The sequence below is a fragment of the Geotrypetes seraphini genome, chromosome 2 (genome assembly GCF_902459505.1).
Source record: "Geotrypetes seraphini chromosome 2, aGeoSer1.1, whole genome shotgun sequence".
NCBI classification, from domain to species: Eukaryota; Metazoa; Chordata; class Amphibia; order Gymnophiona; family Dermophiidae; genus Geotrypetes; species Geotrypetes seraphini.
In genome coordinates, this window is record NC_047085.1 from 227,044,147 (window position 1) to 227,063,934 (window position 19,788).

Here is a 19,788-nt window from a genome sequence, read left to right on the forward strand (position 1 = left end):
TCAGGCAATGGGCTGGTGATTCCGCTTCCATGACTACTTTGACTAGACTTCCCTTTAAGAGGCAGTTATTGTTTGACAAGGGCCTGGATGACCTCATGAATTCTCACCAGGATCACCCAAATTTCTAATCTTGGTTTATATTCGAGTCAACCTTTTTCCCTTATTTTTTTCTTTTTGAGGGGTTGGGGGTTGGAAGGGTCACCCGAGTATATACCATATATTAGGTTTGAGTTAATTAATGGTATATTTTTCTTTTACACTAGTTGTTAGCGGACTTGTATTGTTTACAGAGCTTTGTGATATTGCTTTTTGTGCATCTTATGTTTGCTTGTTATGCATTAATGCAATAAGATAAGATGAAAACTAAACTCAACCTCCAAAAATTAAACTGCGATAGCAGTTTCTAGCGCAGGGAGCCGCGCTGCTCCTGACGCTCATAGGAACTTTCAGCGCGGCTCTCTGCACTAGAAACTGCTATCGCAGTTTCGTAGAAGAGGGGGTAAATCACCAGTTTTCCTTATCTTAGGTCCTTGGTCTTCATTCCCAGTACTTATGTGCTAACAATAGGCTGTGTTTTCAGGATAATCCCTCATGAATACACATGAGACTTATATATGACTAGCTGATGCCCCGGCGTTGCACGGGTATTTAATTATAGCAATAACACTGTAAATGGATTCAAATAAAGATACTTTTTAGTGGTGAATGAAATTATTTTTTTACAGCTTTATAAAAAGTACAATATTCAAATTATAATGTGAAATATTTGACAAAATGAATACAATACAACTAAGACAAAACTTGATTATAAACAACATTTTTAGTTTCACCTCCAGGAGCAAGAACATATAAATTCTTGGGTGAACCCACCCTTGAGCAAGCAACATAGAGTTGTCCATGGGAAAAACAGGGGGATCTTAAATCCACTCCACAGTATGTAATAGTCTGTCCCTGTGATTTGTTGATTGTGATAGAGAATGCAAGTCTCACTGGAATTTGCAATCTCTTAAACTGAAAAGGAAGATGTGTTGCAAGTTTCGTTCAAATCGGGCAAGCCGTTTTTGCGTTGGCAGCTTTTTACATTTTTTCCATTGACATGAATGGGTGAAATCTGATTTTCTGTTTGTAGCTCCGCCCACGTGTGCAGGTGGGCCGCGAGACCCCCAGAACATATCACCCCAGGTAGTGAGGGATCTGCATACCAAGTTTCGTTCAAATCGGGCAAGCCGTTTTTGCGTTGGCAGCTTTTTACATTTTTTCCATTGACATGAATGGGTGAAATCTGATTTTCAGTTTGTAGCTCCGCCCACGTGTGCAGGTGGGCCGCGAGACCCCCCAGAACATATCACCCCAGGTAGTGAGGGATCTGCATTAGAGAATGACACGGGGAGCGATCCCCGCAGGGAGCTGCGGCGTGGCTGCGGTTTGGCTGCGGGTTATGGAGACTCCAAAGCCAAATCGCCGCAGACACGGGGACAAAAGTTTTCACCGCCCGCAAAAACGGTGAAAAGATTTGTCCCCGCAGGCCAATGTACCCCCTTCTAGGAACCGCTATTTACCTGTGTTTCACCGTGCTCCTCATTTGTCAGATCAACCCTTCCTGCCAATAGAACCCGCCCCCCCCCCCCCGACGATCGCCGGCAGGAAGGTGCTCAGCCCTTCATGCCGACAGAACCAGCCCTCCCCAACGATCGCGGCAGGAGGGTACCCATCCCCTCCTGCCTACCCCAACAGCCCCCCCGACGATCGCAGCAGGAGGATATCCAACCCCTCCTGCCAGTTCCCCAACAGCCCCCCTATGATCACTGGTAGGAGGGTGCCCAACCCCTCCTGCCGGCACCCCCAACGGCCCCCTATATCGCCAATAGGAGGGTGCCCAACCCCTCCTGCCGGACCCTCCCCCAACAAACCCCGCCATCCCGAAACACCACCCATAGTCTTACTTTCCAAGTTGGACCGGTCAGCTCCTCGCTCGTCTGGCCAGCAGGCCTGCCTCCGTCCAAATGAGGCGGGCCCGCCCCTCCCCTCCCCTGCCTAACCCACAGGATCCTAGGGCCTGATTGGCCCAAGCACCTAAGGCCCCTCCTATAGCGGGAGTGGCTTTAGGTGCCTAGACCAATCAGGCCCTAGGATCCTGTGGGTTGGGCAGGGTAGGGGTGGGCCCGCCTCATTTGGACGGAGGCAAGCCTGCTGGCCATACGTGCGAGGAGCCGTCCGGTCCAACTTGGAAAGTAAGACTAAGGGGGTTCCGGGGTGGGAGGGTTCGTTGGGGGGGGGGTCCAGCAGGAGGGGTTGGGTACCCTCCTGCCGGCGATCTTAGGGGAGGCCATTGGGAGGACCGGCAGGAGGGGTTGGGTACCCTTCTGCTGCGATTGTCGGGAGGGCCGTTGGGGGGGGGTCTACAGGAGGGGTTGGGTGCCCTCCTGCCGTGATCGCTGGGGGGAGGGGAGACTTGCAGCCGTAGCCGCGGTCACTATGCTAATCACGGCAGGGAGATCTTTGCCGCGATTAGGTACAGCGGCCGCGTCTACTTACCATGTAGGCTAACATTGTAAGCATTTAAAGTACCGTATTTTCGCGGATATAACGCGCACCATTGTAAAACGCGCACAGGGGTATAGCGCGCAGAAATCACGATGATATGTACAAAAACTTTTCTATACCGCGCTCAGGCATATAACGCGCATGCTACCCGACTCTCCTTTCGCCCGCCCTGACTTTCCGTGCGCTGTCCCGACTCTCCGTTCACCCCCCTGACTTCCGTGCACTGTCCTCCCTTGAAGTCCTGTCCCCCCTTGAAGGTCTGTCCCCATCCTGAAAGCCTGATGCCCCCCCCGACGTCCGATACATCCCCCCCCCCGGCAGGACCACTCGCACCCTCACCCCGAAGGACCGCCGACTCCCCAACAATATCGGGCCAGGAGGGAGCCCAAACCCTCCTGGCCACGGCGACCCCCTAACCCCACCCCGCACTACATTACGGGCAGGAGGGATCCCAGGCCCTCCTGCCCTCGACGCAAACCCCCTCCCCCCAACGACCGCCCCCCCCCAAGAACCTCCGCCCGTCCCCCAGCCGACCCGCGACCCCCCTGGCCGACCCCCACGACACCCCCACCCGCCTTCCCCGTACCTTTGTGTAGTTGGGCCAGAAGGGAGCCCAAACCCTCCTGGCCACGGCGACCCCCTAACCCCACCCCGCACTACATTACGGGCAGGAGGGATCCCAGGCCCTCCTGCCCTCGACGCAAACCCCCCTCCCCCCCAGCCGACCCGCGACCCCCCTGGCCGACCCCCACGACCCCCCCACCCCCCTTCCCCGTACCTTTGGAAGTTGGCCGGACAGATGGGAGCCAAACCCGCCTGTCCGGCAGGCAGCCAACGAAGGAATGAGGCCGGATTGGCCCATCCGTCCTAAAGCTCCGCCTACTGGTGGGGCTTAAGGCGCGTGGGCCAATCAGAATAGGCCCTGGAGCCTTAGGTCCCACCTGGGGGCGGGGCCTGAGACACATGGTCGGGTTTGGCCCATGTGCCTCAGGCCGCGCCCCCAGGTGGGACCTAAGGCTCCAGGGCCTATTCTGATTGGCCCACGCGCCTTAGGCCCCACCAGTAGGCGGAGCTTTAGGACGGATGGGCCAATCCGGCCTCATTCCTTCGTTGGCTGCCTGCCGGACAGGCGGGTTTGGCTCCCGTCTGTCCGGCCAACTTCCAAAGGTACGGGGAAGGGGGGTGGGGGGGTCGTGGGGGTCGGCCAGGGGGGTCGCGGGTCGGCTGGGGGGGAGGGGGGTTTGCGTCGAGGGCAGGAGGGCCTGGGATCCCTCCTGCCCGTAATGTGGTGGGGGGTGGGGTTAGGGGGTCGCCGTGGCCAGGAGGGTTTGGGCTCCCTTCTGGCCCAACTACACAAAGGTACGGGGAAGGCGGGTGGGGGTGTCGTGGGGGTCGGCCAGGGGGGTCGCGGGTCGGCTGGGGGACGGGCGGAGGTTCTTGGGGGGGGGCGGTCGTTGGAGGGAGGGGGGTTTGCGTCGAGGGCAGGAGGGCCTGGGATCCCTCCTGCCCGTAATGTAGTGCGGGGTGGGGTTAGGGGGTCGCCGTGGCCAGGAGGGTTTGGGCTCCCTCCTGGCCCGATATTGTTGGGGAGTCGGCGGTCCTTCGGGGTGAGGGTGCGAGTGGTCCTGCCGGGGGGGGGATGTATCGGACGTCGGGGAGTCGGCCGGGCAAGAGGGCTTGGGCTCCCTCTTGCTCCGATCGTGGATGCGGGTGGGAGCGCATGCGAGCGGTCGTTCGGGGTGGGGGTGCGAGCGGTCCTGCTGGGGGGGTGAATCGGGCGTCGGGCGGGGTGGGAACTATGTTTAAAAACTTTTGTATACCGCGCTCAGGCATATAACGCGCGAGGGGTATGCGCGGTACGTAAAATCACGTATAACGCGCGCGTTATATCCGCGAAAATACGGTACATGTCGTGTTTGTTTTTGCATTGCTAGCCCCAGGGGTGGTGGAAGATTAGTGATTGAAAAATTGTATGAAAAATAACTATTTTAAATTTAGTGATCAAAATGTGTCAGTTTTGAGAATTTATATTAATTAATTTTTTCTCTGCGTGTTTTGTTTTTGTATAGTTATTAACTAATATTTAACTAAGTTTTAAAGTTTTAAAGAATGTTTCCTTTATACGTAAATAAAGAAAAGTATATAAAATCGTACCCGTTCGAGGCTTTTATGTATGCAGCGGTGACGGTGACGGGGCGGTGCATGGGGTTGCAGTGGCGGTGACGGGGCGGTGAATGGGGTGGCAGTGGCGGTGACGGGGCGGTGAAGGGAATGGCGGTGACGGGGCGGTGCAGAGGATGGTGAGACGGGGACGGGGCGGTGACGGGGACCAATTTTTTCACCGTGTCATTCTCTAATCTGCATACCAAGTTTCGTTCAAATCGGGCAAGCCGTTTTTGCGTTGGCAGCTTTTTACATTTTTTCCATTGACATGAATGGGTGAAATCTGATTTTCTGTTTGTAGCTCCGCCCACGTGTGCAGGTGGGCCGCGAGACCCCCAGAACATATCACCCCAGGTAGTGAGGGATCTGCATACCAAGTTTCGTTCAAATCGGTCAAGCCGTTTTTGCGTGATCGCGGCACATACACACACACACACACATACCTCCGATTTTATATATATAGATGGAGGTAAGGGGCATGCAAATCTCATGCATATTTGAGGGATAGCTTGATAACGTGACTCATTGGGGGCCCTCAAGGCCTGGGCCTAGGCATCTAATTCATAATTTACTGCCACTACTTTCTTTAGCAAGAAAATCCTGTTTTCTTCATGGAATCTGGCTGCTGCATTGTTTTCTTGAATCAAAAAAAACAAAAACAAACCAAAAACCCTTCAGCAGACTTTAGTTAATAGTTTGATTATGGTAATACTGTCTTGCCTGGGTTCTCTGAATATTTGTGACTTTATACAGTTTCTCAAAGTCCTGAAAGTGCAGTCATGCTCAAAAGACTGAAATAGATGTTGCTCATTTGAAAAAAGAAGAGGGTGGGGGAGGTTGCATTTGTTCATAGTGTCTTCCTTCCTTATCATTTGCTGGTGTATCAGTAGTTCTTCTATTTAAGGAGCTTGCATCCTAAGTGATCTTCCATAACTTTTTCAGTGTATATGTGAAACTGCAGAAGCCAAATGCTGCAATCCGGGATTGTGACAGAGCTATTGATATCAATCCTGATTCTGCACAGCCCTATAAGTGGCGAGGAAAGGCGCACAGGTACGTTGCTGCTTTCCTGGAGAGAGCGTATGTTTTGAAGATGCAGTTTTTGATTAGGTCAAAGGACACGAATGTTAACTATAGTGGATCAGTGCTCTTTTTCCTATATGTTAACTATAGTGGATCAAATACTCCCCATCTCACCTAACTTTTTTTTTTTTTAAGGAGATTTCATATTCACACACTTTAGAGGACTGTTGAAAAGTCAGCTTCCTCCCAGAATTTGAGGGATTAAGGTTTTTATACAAAGAACTGCCCACAGAACAGAGTTTGCATGGCTTCACTGCTGAGTACTTAGAGCAGCTGAACAATATGCATAGCTGTCTGTAGCAAATTAGTGTTCTGAGGGGAGCTTTCGTCTTATTAATCTTCTATCTGAAATTAGTCCAGACTAAACATGTAAAAACCAAACAATTGGGTTAATACACTAAGCAAAGGCAGTGGAGGAAAGGAATCATCTACCTGCGTGTGCCTAGGTTGTGCTTCTATATAGAGACAACCGATCATAATTGTTGTGATATATTAGTGATTGTTTAATATTAGCTTCCTAATAAGAAACCGAAAACTGGTCTTTATGACATTTGGAGCATTGAGATAATGCATCAGATTACTGCATCTCAATGGCCACAAATCTGGACTTGGAGGATGAGATGTACGGTGTCTGCATTTATGAGACAAACATGGTTTTTCTTGTTACATAGAGTATTTTGGACTCCGGTTACATTACAGAAATTAGATAGTTCCAAGTCTAATTGATGCTGGCACTGCCATCTTGAAACCTGGGACGTTAGATCATCTATTATATTATTGTCCCTTGATACTTCAATTTTGGAGATCCATTTGGGATCAGGTGAACAAAGTACTGGAAAATCCAGTGGCACTAACATATAACACTGTGCTATTTGGCACTTTAATGAGAGCTAAAAGTCAAATATCGTCTCACAATAACAAACTTCTCTTTATTATGACAGGGATTGCCATACAGCTTATTTTAAGGAATTGGAAAAATTGGCATCGATTAAACTATACCTTTTGGTGGGAGTCTCTGTGTCACGTCTTTAAAATGGAACGTATTATAGCTATACAACAGGGACATTATAAGAAGTTTCTGGATATTTGGGAGCCATTGACAAAATATTGCAGAGTGATTGTTGTTGATTTTGCCCCTTGATCATGCACGTCCAGGGTGGGGGGGATGGGAGGGGGGTTGGAATATATTTTTTTAATCTTTAATTTGAGTGCAATTTTTGAAGTTGAAGATGGGGGGTTGATATATATATTTATCATAGATTACAATTTGATTGAATTTAGGTGCTATTATAGTGTAATATGATTGTATAATATTGCACTTCAAAATGAATAAAGATAGGAAGTATATATATATAGATATAGATATACTTCCTATTTCTTCACTTTCATGTTTTCTACTGCAATAGGAACATCTGTCTTGAACCTGTTGGGTGTAAACCTCTGATTGCAAGATCCTATGTAGAGAGCCTCATTTACATTTTTCTGTTCCATCTCCCATCACTCTGGGCTGTCCTGCAATTCCTCAGTTTTTCTCTACATTTGAGATGGTAGGATCCTGTCTATTCTGTTCATGTTTATTTTTCCTTTAATTTCAGGTTTTCATCCATTTGTGAGGCTTTTTGGTGCTGCATAGGATTCCAGTTTCGGGACAACTCTGACTGCGAGAGGACACAGACTCTGAAGGCAAAAGTCTGTAGCCAAGAGGCAGCCTGCTTTGCAGAGCACCTGCTTGGCCAGCCTACACCAACAGTCTGGAAGCTCAGGGACCATTGAGTGCAGGGCTTTTTTCAGGTTTTGTGCGCAGAGAGCTTGAGCACAGACTGAGTGGGTGCCATAGTGGTTTTCTACCACAATTGGGTACTGACTTCATTTCCTCCCTCCCCTCCCATTTGATGCATGAGTTCTGTGGGGGTTAAGTCCCAGTCTATTGGTAGGACTGAGGGGCTGTGTGAAGAGGCAAGCTATCCGGTGTCCAGGCTTGTCTCAGGCAGAAAGTTCTTTCTTTAGTCTGGATACAATTCTAGCTTAGTCAGCTCCCAGCACCTGCATGGCACAGTGAGTACAGGTTGTATAGCCTATGAGAAAAATCAGGGAGTCTTTAAAAGTGAGTTTTAAAGGTTTTTGTGGCTAGGGATAGGGCCCCCACCTCTAAAATCCTATTCCCAGAATTGTTTGACTACTTATTTAGCTCCCACGGGTTGTTTTTTGGCACCAAAATCACTGCTACAGCAGCCATCTTGGAATTGCCAATTTTTGAATAAAAGCCTGTAGCTACCTCAAAACACCTTGATTTGGCTCAAAATCATGATAGTTGGACTCCTTAGTCCAGGATACCCAGGATTCATGCTAGATTTGCACTGGCTGGCTGGCCAAGGTCTGTCCGTGTCCCATGTGCCATGCGGCACATAATTGGGGGGGGAGGGGGAAGGGCAGGAGCCACTAGCTTCACCACATCTAGTCCCTCTGTGGGTATGGGATCCCAGATGGTCAAAAATCCTGTTTGGAACCGGGAAACGGAAGAGGTGCATCCCCACCGAAGTGCAGCTACCTTTAAACTCCAGAAAGGGACACGGGAGCGCCTACAGTGGCCCTCTGTGTGTCCTGGTCAGGCTTTGCTCTAGAATATATTAGCATGATGTACAAAACTTATTTGGGTTACAGTGGCTGCATGGAACCTTCCGGGGTTGCAGTAGTGGCAGCACCAGGAGTTTCCCCTCCCAGTCTAAGAGCGCAGTTTCCCCACAGCAGAGCTATGCACAAGATATGGGGGTTCAGTCAGAAGAGGACTGGAATGAAGTGGATTCTTTATCTATGCCTTTACTTTCCCAGTCTGGCTCCTGTGTAGTAGGAGACTCTGTATCTCATCTGGGAGGTCCAGGTATTGACCAGGTGGCAGCCCTGGATCTCAGGGAGGACTGAACTGTGTTTAAGCCCTTAACATTTTTTGAGATTATTACACAGTCTCTCCAAGAATTCAAGATAGAACCAGCACAGATTTTTACTGCTCAGTGCTCGCTTATGAGCAGCACTAAGTTTCAGACCAGAAAGATATTAAAAAGAAGAGGAGAAAGAATAGAATCCTATGGAATGCCAAAGCTATTAGGGCATGTAGCAGAAGAACCATTGAATGACACTTTGGACGAGCAATCTGTAAAATACGAGATAAACCACTCAAGTACCTGATCTGAAATGCCTTAAACCAAAATCTTTGCCAGACAGCAAGCCAAGGGTCCCCAAGAGGGTCAGGTTGAGGTAATTTTTGTGGTTCTAGGTGCTTTTGCCAGTACTTGGGATGACCTTTGGTCCAGATATCATTTCAAGGCTTGAGGCAGAGTTTTGGGGGTGCCTAGTGTCCCCAGTCAGCAGGATCTTCCTCCACAGTGTCCCACAAGAAGCACTCTTGACATCATAGAAACATAAAACATGATGGCAAATAAACGACAAATGGCCTATCCAATCTACTCATCTGCATTAACCATTATCTCTTCCTCTCTCTAAGAGATCCCATGTGCCTATCCCAGGCTTTCTTGAAATCAGACACAGTGTCTGTCTCCATCACCTCTACCGGGAGACTGTTCCACGCATCTACCACCCTTTCTGTGAAAAAAATATTTTCTTAGATTACTCCTGAACCTGTCATCTCTTAACTTCGTCCTGTGCCCTCTCATTCCAGAGCTTCCTTTCAAATGAGAGACTAGATTAATGTACATTTATGCCACCTAGGTATTTAAACATCTCTATCATATCTCCCCTCTCTCGCCTTTCCTCCAAAGTGTACATATTGAGATCTTTAAGTCTGTCCCCATACGCCTTATGATGAAGACCACATATCATTTTAATAGCCTTCCTTTGGACCAGCTCCATCCTTTCTATATATTTTTGAAGGTGCGGCCTCCAGAATTGTACACAATATTCTAAATGAGGTCTCACCAGAGTCTTATACAGGGGCATCAATACCTCCTTTTTCCTACTTGCCATACCTCTCCCTACTGGCTATACCTATGCACCCTAGATTCCTTCTAGCTTTTGCTGTCACCTTTTCAACCACCTTAAGATCATCACATACAATCACACCCAAGTCCTGCTCTTCTGTTGTGCACATAAGTTCTTCCCCCGCCAAAAAAAAAAAAAAATTCAGACCATTCTTCAAGCTTTTCCAAGTCTTTCTTCATGTTATTCACACACCATCCTGGGTATCTTTTGCAGATTTTGGTATCATCCACAAAGAGACAAATCTTACCCTGATAGCTCTACAGCAATATAGTTTATAAAAATTTTTAAAAAGAAACAGGCCCAAGAACTGGTAACATCCTTTTCCTCAGAGTGATCTCCATTGATCACTATCCTCTGTCGCCTTCCACTCAACCAGTTCTTGACCTAGACCGTCACTTTGGGACCCATCTCGAGGGCACTCAGTTTATTTAGATGTCTGTGTGGAACACTGTCAAAGGCTTTGCCTAAAATCTAATTACACCCACATCTAGCGCACTCCCTCTATCCCATTCTCTGGTCACCCATGTCAATGAAATCGAACAGATTTATTGTTTATTGTTTATTTTTTAATTTGATGAATCGCCTATCCATAATTTACTAAGCGATTTACAATAAGATATATAAACATTTTAAAAAACATACAAAATAATATTATATAAAAGGTAAAAAAACAGACTCATAAACAGACGAAACAAGACACAAATGATTAAAAGGGAAAAGTTACATAATAAGTATTTTGAAAAGAAGACAGAGGGAACATTCAAGGAAAAAAACATAAGGAGGGATGACTAGCTACACTATTAAAAGATATTTGTTTTAGAGACTAAAAGCATCTTTAAAAAGGAAAGTTTTTAATTTATTTTTAAAGAGACTGAGTTCCTTTTCATCTCTTATATATTGTGGTAGAGAGTTCCAAGTTTGGGGGGGCCACAATTGAAAACTATCATGACGTCTGGTACCTACCACTTTTAAAGAAGGGACTACCAGTAATCCTTGTGCTAAAGATCAAAGAGTGCGTGATAAATTGTACGGGATAAGCATCCGATTTATAAATGATGGTTCACTTGTGGATAAAGTTTTAAATACCAGCAATAAAATTTTATACAATGAGTATTGTGGATAAAGTTTTAAATACCAGCAATAAAATTTTATACAATGAGTAATGGGGAGCCAGTGCGACTCAATCAAGTAAGGAGTTACATGGTCGTACTTTTTACCATTGTGTAAAAGTTTGACTGCAATATTTTGAATTATTTGTAAAACGTTCTTTTTCTTTTTGTGTAATGTTGATTAGTAACGCGTTACAATAGACAAGCTTTGTTATAATCAGTGAGTGTATTAAAATATTTAAAGATTTAGGTTCCAGAAATTTAGAAATTGAGCGGATCATTCGCAGTCGGTAGAGGCAAGATTTGATAGTGTTATTTATATGTTCATGATAGGAAAAATTTTCGGCAATAGTGACCCCTATGTATTTTAATGAAGAGACTAAGTCTATATGAATGTTGTTAATAATAAAAGGAGTAACTACTTTGTTCCTTGATTCCATGAGAAAAATATTGCTTTTGTTTTATGGACATTTGTTTTTATGGACATTTATTTGATAAGACCTACCTCTAGTGAATTCCCATGTTGCCTCCTCGTCCACTAGGATTCCAGAAACTTGACCATTCTCTGTTTTAAAAGCATTTCCATTAATTTGCTTACCACAGAAGTCAGACTTACCAGCCTGTAATCCCCTACTTCTTCCTTACTTCCACTTTTGTAGAGAAGGACCACATCCACCCTTCTCCCGTCCTCTGGTACCACTCATTGCAAAAAGTCAGTCAGTGGAACCACCAGAATCCCCTAAGTTCCTTCAGCACCTTAGATGTACACCATCTGGCCCCATCACTTTGTCTACTTTTATTTTAGCTAGCTCCTTATGAACACAACCCTCTGAAATCGATCATCCCCTATCATCTTCAATCCCTATTCATGTTTGTTGTCTGTGGTCCTTCTACCAGCGTTTCAGTCGTGTGATACACGGAACAGAAATATTTGTTTAAGCAATTCAGCCTTTTCTTTATCAGGTTCTACATATTTCTCCCCTTCGCCTTTGAGTCTCACAATGCCACTTTTGCACTTCTTCCTTCACTAACATATCTAAAAAATGTCTTGTCTTACCATTTCAGCTATTTTTTCTTCCATTTGCATTTTTGTTTCCCTGGCTTCACGACCAGCCTCTTAACTTTTACAGATATTTTTGCCTGTCTTTCTGTGATCTTTTGTAGTTTATGAAAGCTAACCTCTTATTCTTTGCCTTCTCAGCTACTACTTTTGAGAACCAAATGGCCTTCTTTTCCCTCTTGCTTGCCTCATAAAAAGGTTTGTCGCTCTTATAATTACTCCTTTCAGTTTTGCCCACTGCATTCCACTCCTTCCAGACATTCCCATCCAGAGAACAACTCCTTGAAGTAATCCCCCATCTGAACAAAGTTAATTTTTTTAAAAGTCTAGAACCTTTGCTTTTGCATGAACCCTCTCCATACCCATTTTAATATTAAACCCCTTTTCCCATCCGTGTAGAGCAGTGGTCTCAAACTCGCGTCCCGCCAGGTACTATTTTGAGGCCCTCGCTATGTTTATTATAATCACAAAAGTAAAATAAAATAGTTTCTTGATCATATGTCTATTTAGCTATAAATTTCAATATTATTATTAAGACTTAGCCAAAAAGAGAGATTTATGAACTTCAAAGAGTTTTTACCTCATGCAAAATTGTCATTTCTTTAATAAGACATTAACTTTTTTTCTGAGGCCCTCCAAGTACTTACAAATCCAAAATGTGGCCCTGCAAAGGGTTTGAGTTTGATACCACTGATGTAGAGATATTCAGTGATTTGCTTACATGAGGGCTGTATACTTACCTGGGAGCTTTGATCACCCTGCCCCATCACTTCTAGTTTAAAGCCTCTTCAGTAGATTAGCCAGCCTGCTGCCAAAGATACTTCTTCCCTTCTTTAATAGATACACACCATCCTTACTCAGCATCTCTTGGAAAATCATCCCATGGTCCAGGTAGCCAAAACGCTCTCGACAACACCATCCGCGTAACCATGCATTCATGTCCAGGATGCGAGCTTCTCTGCCCTAGCCTTTAACCTTGACAGGAAGGATGGACAAGAACACCACCTGCGCACCTGTCTGCTTCACCTCTCCCAGAGCCACAAAGTCGCTTTTGATACGTTCACTAGAGGTGTACCTGGCAGTATTGTTAGTGCCAATGTGGATGAGCAGCATTGGATAATAGTCATCAGGTTTGATGAGTCTCGGCAAGCTCTCAGTAACATCTTGGATTTTGGCACCAGGCAGACAGCATACTTCTCGTTACATCATGTCTGGTCTGCAGAAGAAAACTTCTGTACCCCTCAGAAGGGAATCGCCAACTACCACTACCTTACGCCTCCTAGTGGTCACGGATCTTGTAATTTTGGGGATTTCAAGGCTTTGGTTCTTCCTCTCCTTGGGATTCTCTCATCTCCATTTCCAGGATAGCATACCGGTTCTTCAGTTCAAGGGCAGAGGTAGACACAGTACCAATCTTACAGTGTTTCGTAATCTGAGTCCAGCTGTCTTCCCTCAGCACAGCCTCTTCTTTCCCACTGCTGGAAATTTTTGATGCCTCATGAACCATTTCATCGATGTAGCTCTCATTCTCAAGGATGCTTCTCAGTCTTGCCACTTCCTCTCTCACTTCATTTACTTCCTTCATGAGAGATTCAAGCCTGGGTAACATTTTCTGTCTGAACAGAGACAGAAGTTGTAGCCTGAGCAGTAGCTTTGGTGATATGATGTTTCCCAGCCATACTGTGGTGCAGACATACTTACACCTGGAAGAATAAAGAAAGGGCAGAAAAAAAAAACCTACCAAAGTAATGCCCTGTTCCTGTTAGGCTGAAGAGCCTATAAATCAAAAAGCTTTGCCTTGGGGTGGGTGAGAGAGAGTTAAATTAACACCAGAGCCTTTCCTCAATAGGTATTTGTGCCCTAATCTGATAATTATGCCCTGAAATGCAACCTAAAACACTAATCTAGGCTAGAACACTGTTTTGTATTAAACCCTAACAGAGATTCTAAAAGCTACACTATTGCCTAACTGATTTTGCTGGGCTAAGAAAGAGAACATACAATGATATAACTCCAAATAAGCCAACAAATTCCCTCCTATCCTTCTCAGCAACCTGTGAACTACTGTCAGGGAAAGATAAACTTCAGTTTCAGTAGGTTATATCAGTGTTTCTCAACTCAGTCCTGGAATACTCCCTTGCTAGTTCAGGTTTTCAGGATATCCATAATGAATATGCATGAAAGAAATTTGCATAGAATGGAGGCAGTGTATCAAGTTTATGCATATTCATTGTGGATATCCTGAAAACCTGACTGGCAAAAGGGGTACTCCAGGACTGAGTTGAGAAACACCCCTCCTTCTCCTGTAGTGGATGACTTAGCGAGATTTTTAATGAAAAGGTTGCTATCATAAGAGACTCTTTTCCATCATTAGTTTCTTATAACTCTCTGGTGTCGGGTGATACTAATCCAATTGCACTTCCAGACAACAGAATCTGGACAGCCTTTGAGTATGTATCTGAGGTCCAGGTCTCAAACCTGTGTCATAAATTAAGATCCTGCAAATATGCTCTGGACCCATTTCCTTAATATTTATATGAGAAAATTCCTACTCAGGCCATTTAATCTCTTACCAAACTCATCAAGTCTGCCTTATCATTAGGTCTTTTTTCTGCAGAGATGGGTCACATTGTTCTGTCCCCATTATTGAAGAAAGCTGACTATATCCATCTTCACCATCTAACTGTCAACCTATAGCAAATATTCCCCTACTGACTAAAATGTTAGTCCATTATATCTGCTCAGCTTTCATCATATTTGGAGAGATTTTCCATTCTTTTATCTTTCCAATATGGATTCAGACCTAATTTCAGTACTGAATCTCTACTGATCTCATTAATCTCAAAGGTTCAGCAATTGCAATCATGTAATAAGTTTGCAATTCTGCTACAGATTCGATCGTATCGGCGGCCTTCGACATCGTTCACCCACAATATTTTGACTTTACCAACTTTCCGAGGTATTGATTCCACAGCCTTAGGATGGTTTTCAAAATTCCTTACGATCTCGTTCATATACTGTCATTATGAATGGCACTATGTCATCCCCTTGGAAGCCATCAAGCGGAGTCCCGCAGTGGATCCACCTCTTATCACCTATTCTTTTCAACAATTACTTGACTACTTTGAAGCTTTACGTATTATTCCCCCTGCAAAACACTATATACGTATGCAGATGACATCTTTGTTCTCCTTGAGATAGACTCGATATCTCACTAACCTCGTTGAGAATATAATAGAATGTAATAACGAAACTTCAGTCATGGGCCCTTACTATACAAATGAAGTTGAATGAGTCCAAAACAAAATTACTTTGGCTTGGCTCAAAATTAGAGCAGCTACCTTCGTCCATTCTGTTGTCCTCAGGATCCTCATTGCAAATTGAATTCGCAAGTAAAGTTTTGGGTGCCATTGTACGCTTTCATTTAACGACCATCTTAATTCTTTGTTTAAAAAAATGCTTTTTAGTCTCCATATGTTGAGGAAAGTGAGATCCTGTTTCCATCAGCAACATTTTGCTGTCCTTGTTCAATCAATCATTCTTTTGAGGCTGGACTATTGTAATTTGGTCTGTTTAAGCCTGACGAAGAAAAGACTTCAATTGATCCAGAAACACTGCGGCCAGACTGATGTTTGCAAAAAGTAAATTTGATCATATCTCTCCGCTTCTGCAAAAATTTCATTGGCTTCCAATAATTTCCGGGGTTTATTTTAGTAGAAAACTGTTTTATTCACCAACATGAAAGATATACACAGAACAGAGAGAACACAATTATTTTCTCAGTACAATGCCTCAATACAGAATATCATGGTAACACCCAACTAGAAATCCCAGATACCAGCGAGAGTCCAGGCCTGTACTCTGATAGCCTGGAGCCCTCCAAATCCAAACTAGAAACAACCCCCAACCGCTCCATCCCAACACCTCCCCCCCCCAAAACCCCTCCCTCAACCCACTGGCAATACGGGGACAACTGGCTTCCGCAAGCGATTGACCACCTGGCTCTTTATCACAGGGGGCAGAGTATCCAAATAAGAAGCCCAAACGGTCAGAAAAAGCTTGCTCTGAGATCCAGAAAACCGAGCGGACATGGACTCCCAGACCATTAAAAGATGCAATATTATTGCGCCAATACCAGATGGTGGGCGGGGAGGTCCTGAAGCCAATGAGTAAGAATACATTTCTTTCCCACAATATATCCCTTACGAATGAGCTGGCTATCACCTGCAGAAAGGCCGCCTAAATAGCCATCCGCCAAAAAAATAGTCCCTTCCACCGATGAGGGGGAGCCGATAACCCACCAAAGATTCCAAATAACATCGGACCTCCATCCAAAAGGCAGAAATAGATGCACACAGCCACACCCCATGTGCCAAAGAGTTATCAACCCGGTGACATTTCAGACAAAGAGCCGTAGGGGCACATCCGAAATAAAAAGCCCGCTGCTGAGAGACATATCCCCGATGTAAAACCCGAAAGTGACATTCCTGGAGCTCGGCGCTCTGCACCACCCGAGATATCAGGCGCACCAGAGGAGCCAAGAACGCCACCCGCTCGGGCGACATCCCAGGTCCCGGGCCCAAGATGTCAAAAGCCGCTGATAATCCCGCCGAGGCTGCAAAGCCACCAATCTACGATGATATTGAGAGATAGAAAGCCAATCCCACTGAGCATCAAAGAAAAAGTCGCGTAAAGTGATAGCAAAAGACTGGGTCAAGGAGGCCGCATAATGAGAGAGCTGCTTATAAGCAAACCGATCCGTCGCACCCAAAGACCAGGACGCCTGGAGAGTCAAAAAAGGAATAGCGCTACCATCCATCTGTAGAAACTGCTACAAAGTTCGGAGCCCCTTCCTCGCCCAACCGTTTGAAAACAACATTGTCCTGTCCAGGACTGAATGCCGCATTGCTCACTATGGGCAGCAGAACAGAACTAAAAGGCGAGTGACCCCACATCTGAGAAACATCTCCAAGCCCGACGCAGCGGCTCCACCAAGCAGCTACGGGCCCCAGGCCCCAACCGCACCTTCCCATCCCAATGTAAAAGATAAGGCAGAGCCCACGGAAAAAAATAGTCAACCTCCAGCTCCCGATCAGTATGCTGAGAGCTAAGAAAAAGCCAATCCCGGACATGCCGAAGCAAGCAGGCCAAATTATACAAACGAATCGAGGGAAGACCCAATCCTCCCTGTGCCCAGGACCCCTGAAGATAAGAGCGATGCATTTTACCTTTCCTACCCCCCCCAGCAAAATGAAATCACCAGTCTCTGAAGACCCAAGATATCTTTTTTCAAAAGAAAGAAAGGAAGCGTTTGCAGGACAAATAACCATTTCGGGAAGATAATCATGCGAAAAAGATGAACACGGCCCATCAAGGAAAGAGGGAGATTCAACCAGCGCCGTAAAAGCCCCTTAGTTCCCTGCAACAAATGATCAACATTCAAACGGTAAAGCGCGGAGACATCCATAGACAACAAAATACCAAGGTATCGAAAAGAGGGTCCCCGCCCAGCGCAAAGGAAAATCCGGCCCCCACTCCACCCGCAAAGAGTCCGGAGACGCCATAGCCTCCGACTTCTGCTTATTTAAAAGGAAACCAGAAAAATCCCCATACTCGCGAAAACACTCCAAAAGAGCAGGGAGGGAGGCCCGAGGATCCGTCAAATAAACCAATAGGTCATCGGCAAAAGCCGCCAGTTTAAAATGATGAGCCCCCACGACCATTCCCATGATGTCCGGGTTACCCTGCACATCCCGAATGAGAGTATCCAGGGTCAGGGACAAACAACAAAGGTGAAAGGGGGCATCCCTGGCGTGTACCCCTACAAATTGGAAAGGGATCAGAAAGGGTATCATTGGCCCACACACGGGCCACCGGGTTTGCATAAAGAGTCCGCACCGCCTGAATGAACCATGGGCCTAGACCGTACACTCGCAGGACCTCAAACATAAAGCCCCAATCCACCTGGTCAAAGGCCTTCTCGGCGTCAAAGCTGATCATCAAAGAAGGCACCTGATCCTGTGCAGTCCGCTCCAAAGCCGCCAAGATACGGCGTACATTTTTAGCAATCGCGCGGGCCCTTCACAAAGCCCACTTGCTGATCAGAAATAAGACTCGGGAGTACCAAGGCAAGACGGGTGGCCCAAAACTTTAGCAAAAAGCTTAGCCTCAAAATTCAATAAAGAGATCGGTCTGTACGACTCGGGTCTATTCGAATCCTTCCCAGGCTTCAACAGAACAATAATCTGAGCTACATTCAAGTGGCGAGGGAGCTCCCCCAATCCGACCGCCTCGTTAAAAACACCGAAGCCAACAAAGGCGCCACCTCAGCTCGCAATATCTTATAAAACTCACTACGAAGCCCATCCGGGCCAGGAGACTTACCCAGAGCGCTAGCCTGGATCTCCCGCTCAATCTCCCCTGCAGTAACCTCCCGCCTCCAACTGCACCCGAGAGGAAGCTGAAAGAGTCGGGAGATCCCGACCAGGCCAAATATACCTCCCCATCCAGCAGAGGGTCAGAGGGAGCAGAATACAAGTTCTCAAAGAAATCCCGCAACTCCCTGTTGATGTCTCCATCAGTATGCACTATCTCCGAGTTCCGCGTCTGAAGAGAAGCAATACGCGAACTACCCCGCTGCTGTCGAACTAGCTTTGCAAGAAATTTACTACTCTTATTCGCAAAACGATAAAGATGATACCTATAATGCTCCATAGACCGACGAGCGTGTTGGTGTAACAGAGAATTAAGCGAACACTGAGCCTCCAGCAATCTAGCCCTATCCGGGAGTGCCCGGGTGATGCCGTAGCGTCGACGGAGAGAAGAAACCAGTCTCTCCAGCCGAAGCAGCTCTCGCTTGCGCGCTTTACGCTGAAAACTAGCATAGGAAATAATCTCACCCCGAAGGACCCGCCTTTGCCGTCTCCCAAGCCAACGAAGGAGTACCAAAATGAGCTGCATTGGTATCCTGAAAAGAGCGCCACCCGGGCTACCAGATGTTCATGAAATTTACTATCACGATAAAGGTGGCAAGGAAAGCGCCAACCACGAGGGGTCCCCGGCGTCCGAGATAACTGCCATACCAACGCCACCCAAGCATGGTCCGATACCTCAATAGGCCCCAGCGTAGACTCTACGATCTCTGCAAACAAAGAGCGGGAACAGAGAATATAGTCTATACGAGATAAGGAAGCATGGGCCCGAGAAACGTGAATAAAGTCCTTCTCCAAGGGATGCAAGACCCTCCAGGCGTCCACCAAGTCAAGGGAAGCACAAAGAATCGCAATTCCAGTAGCAGATTTCCGAGATTCCCTCCCCACCCCAGACGATCTATCCCAAAGAGGATCCGCCATCTCATTGAAATCCCCCCCCACCAACAGGGGAACATCTCCATAGACCGACAAAAGGTCTGCTAAATGATGAAAAAAAACCCACGCCCGGGCTATTGGGAGCATAAAGGTTGCAGAGAATATAAGGTTTAGAGTTCAAACTAACCGAGGCTATCACATACCTACCCTCCGGGTCCCTAATGACAGTCCGTACCACCAAATGAAGATGTTTACCCACCAAAATAGCCACTCCAGCCCTCTTACCCAACGCAGGAGAATCCAGGACATCCACCACCCACCAGGTTGGCATGCTCCACAGCAGTCAAATGCGTCTCCTGCAAAAAGGCCACGTCCGCCCGGCTCCTCTGCAGCTGTCGAAGCACCTTCTGTCGCTTATTGGGGAATGAATGCCCTCCACATTCCAAGATAATAACTTAAGGGACATAAAAATGAAACAAAAATACCCAACAAGGAATCAAAAAATTCAAAAGCCTAGGAAGAGGCGTCC

The 19,788-nt window shown here is 46.4% G+C and overlaps 1 protein-coding gene across 1 annotated transcript in view; it reads left to right on the plus strand.

Annotated features, from left to right (window-relative positions):
• Positions 1-19,788, plus strand: part of ST13 (ST13 Hsp70 interacting protein) — a 138,375-nt gene that overhangs the window by 79,579 nt on the left and 39,008 nt on the right. The window contains 1 exon segment of the mRNA XM_033935085.1: positions 5,650-5,760. Coding sequence (XP_033790976.1) covers positions 5,650-5,760 — 111 coding nt within the window.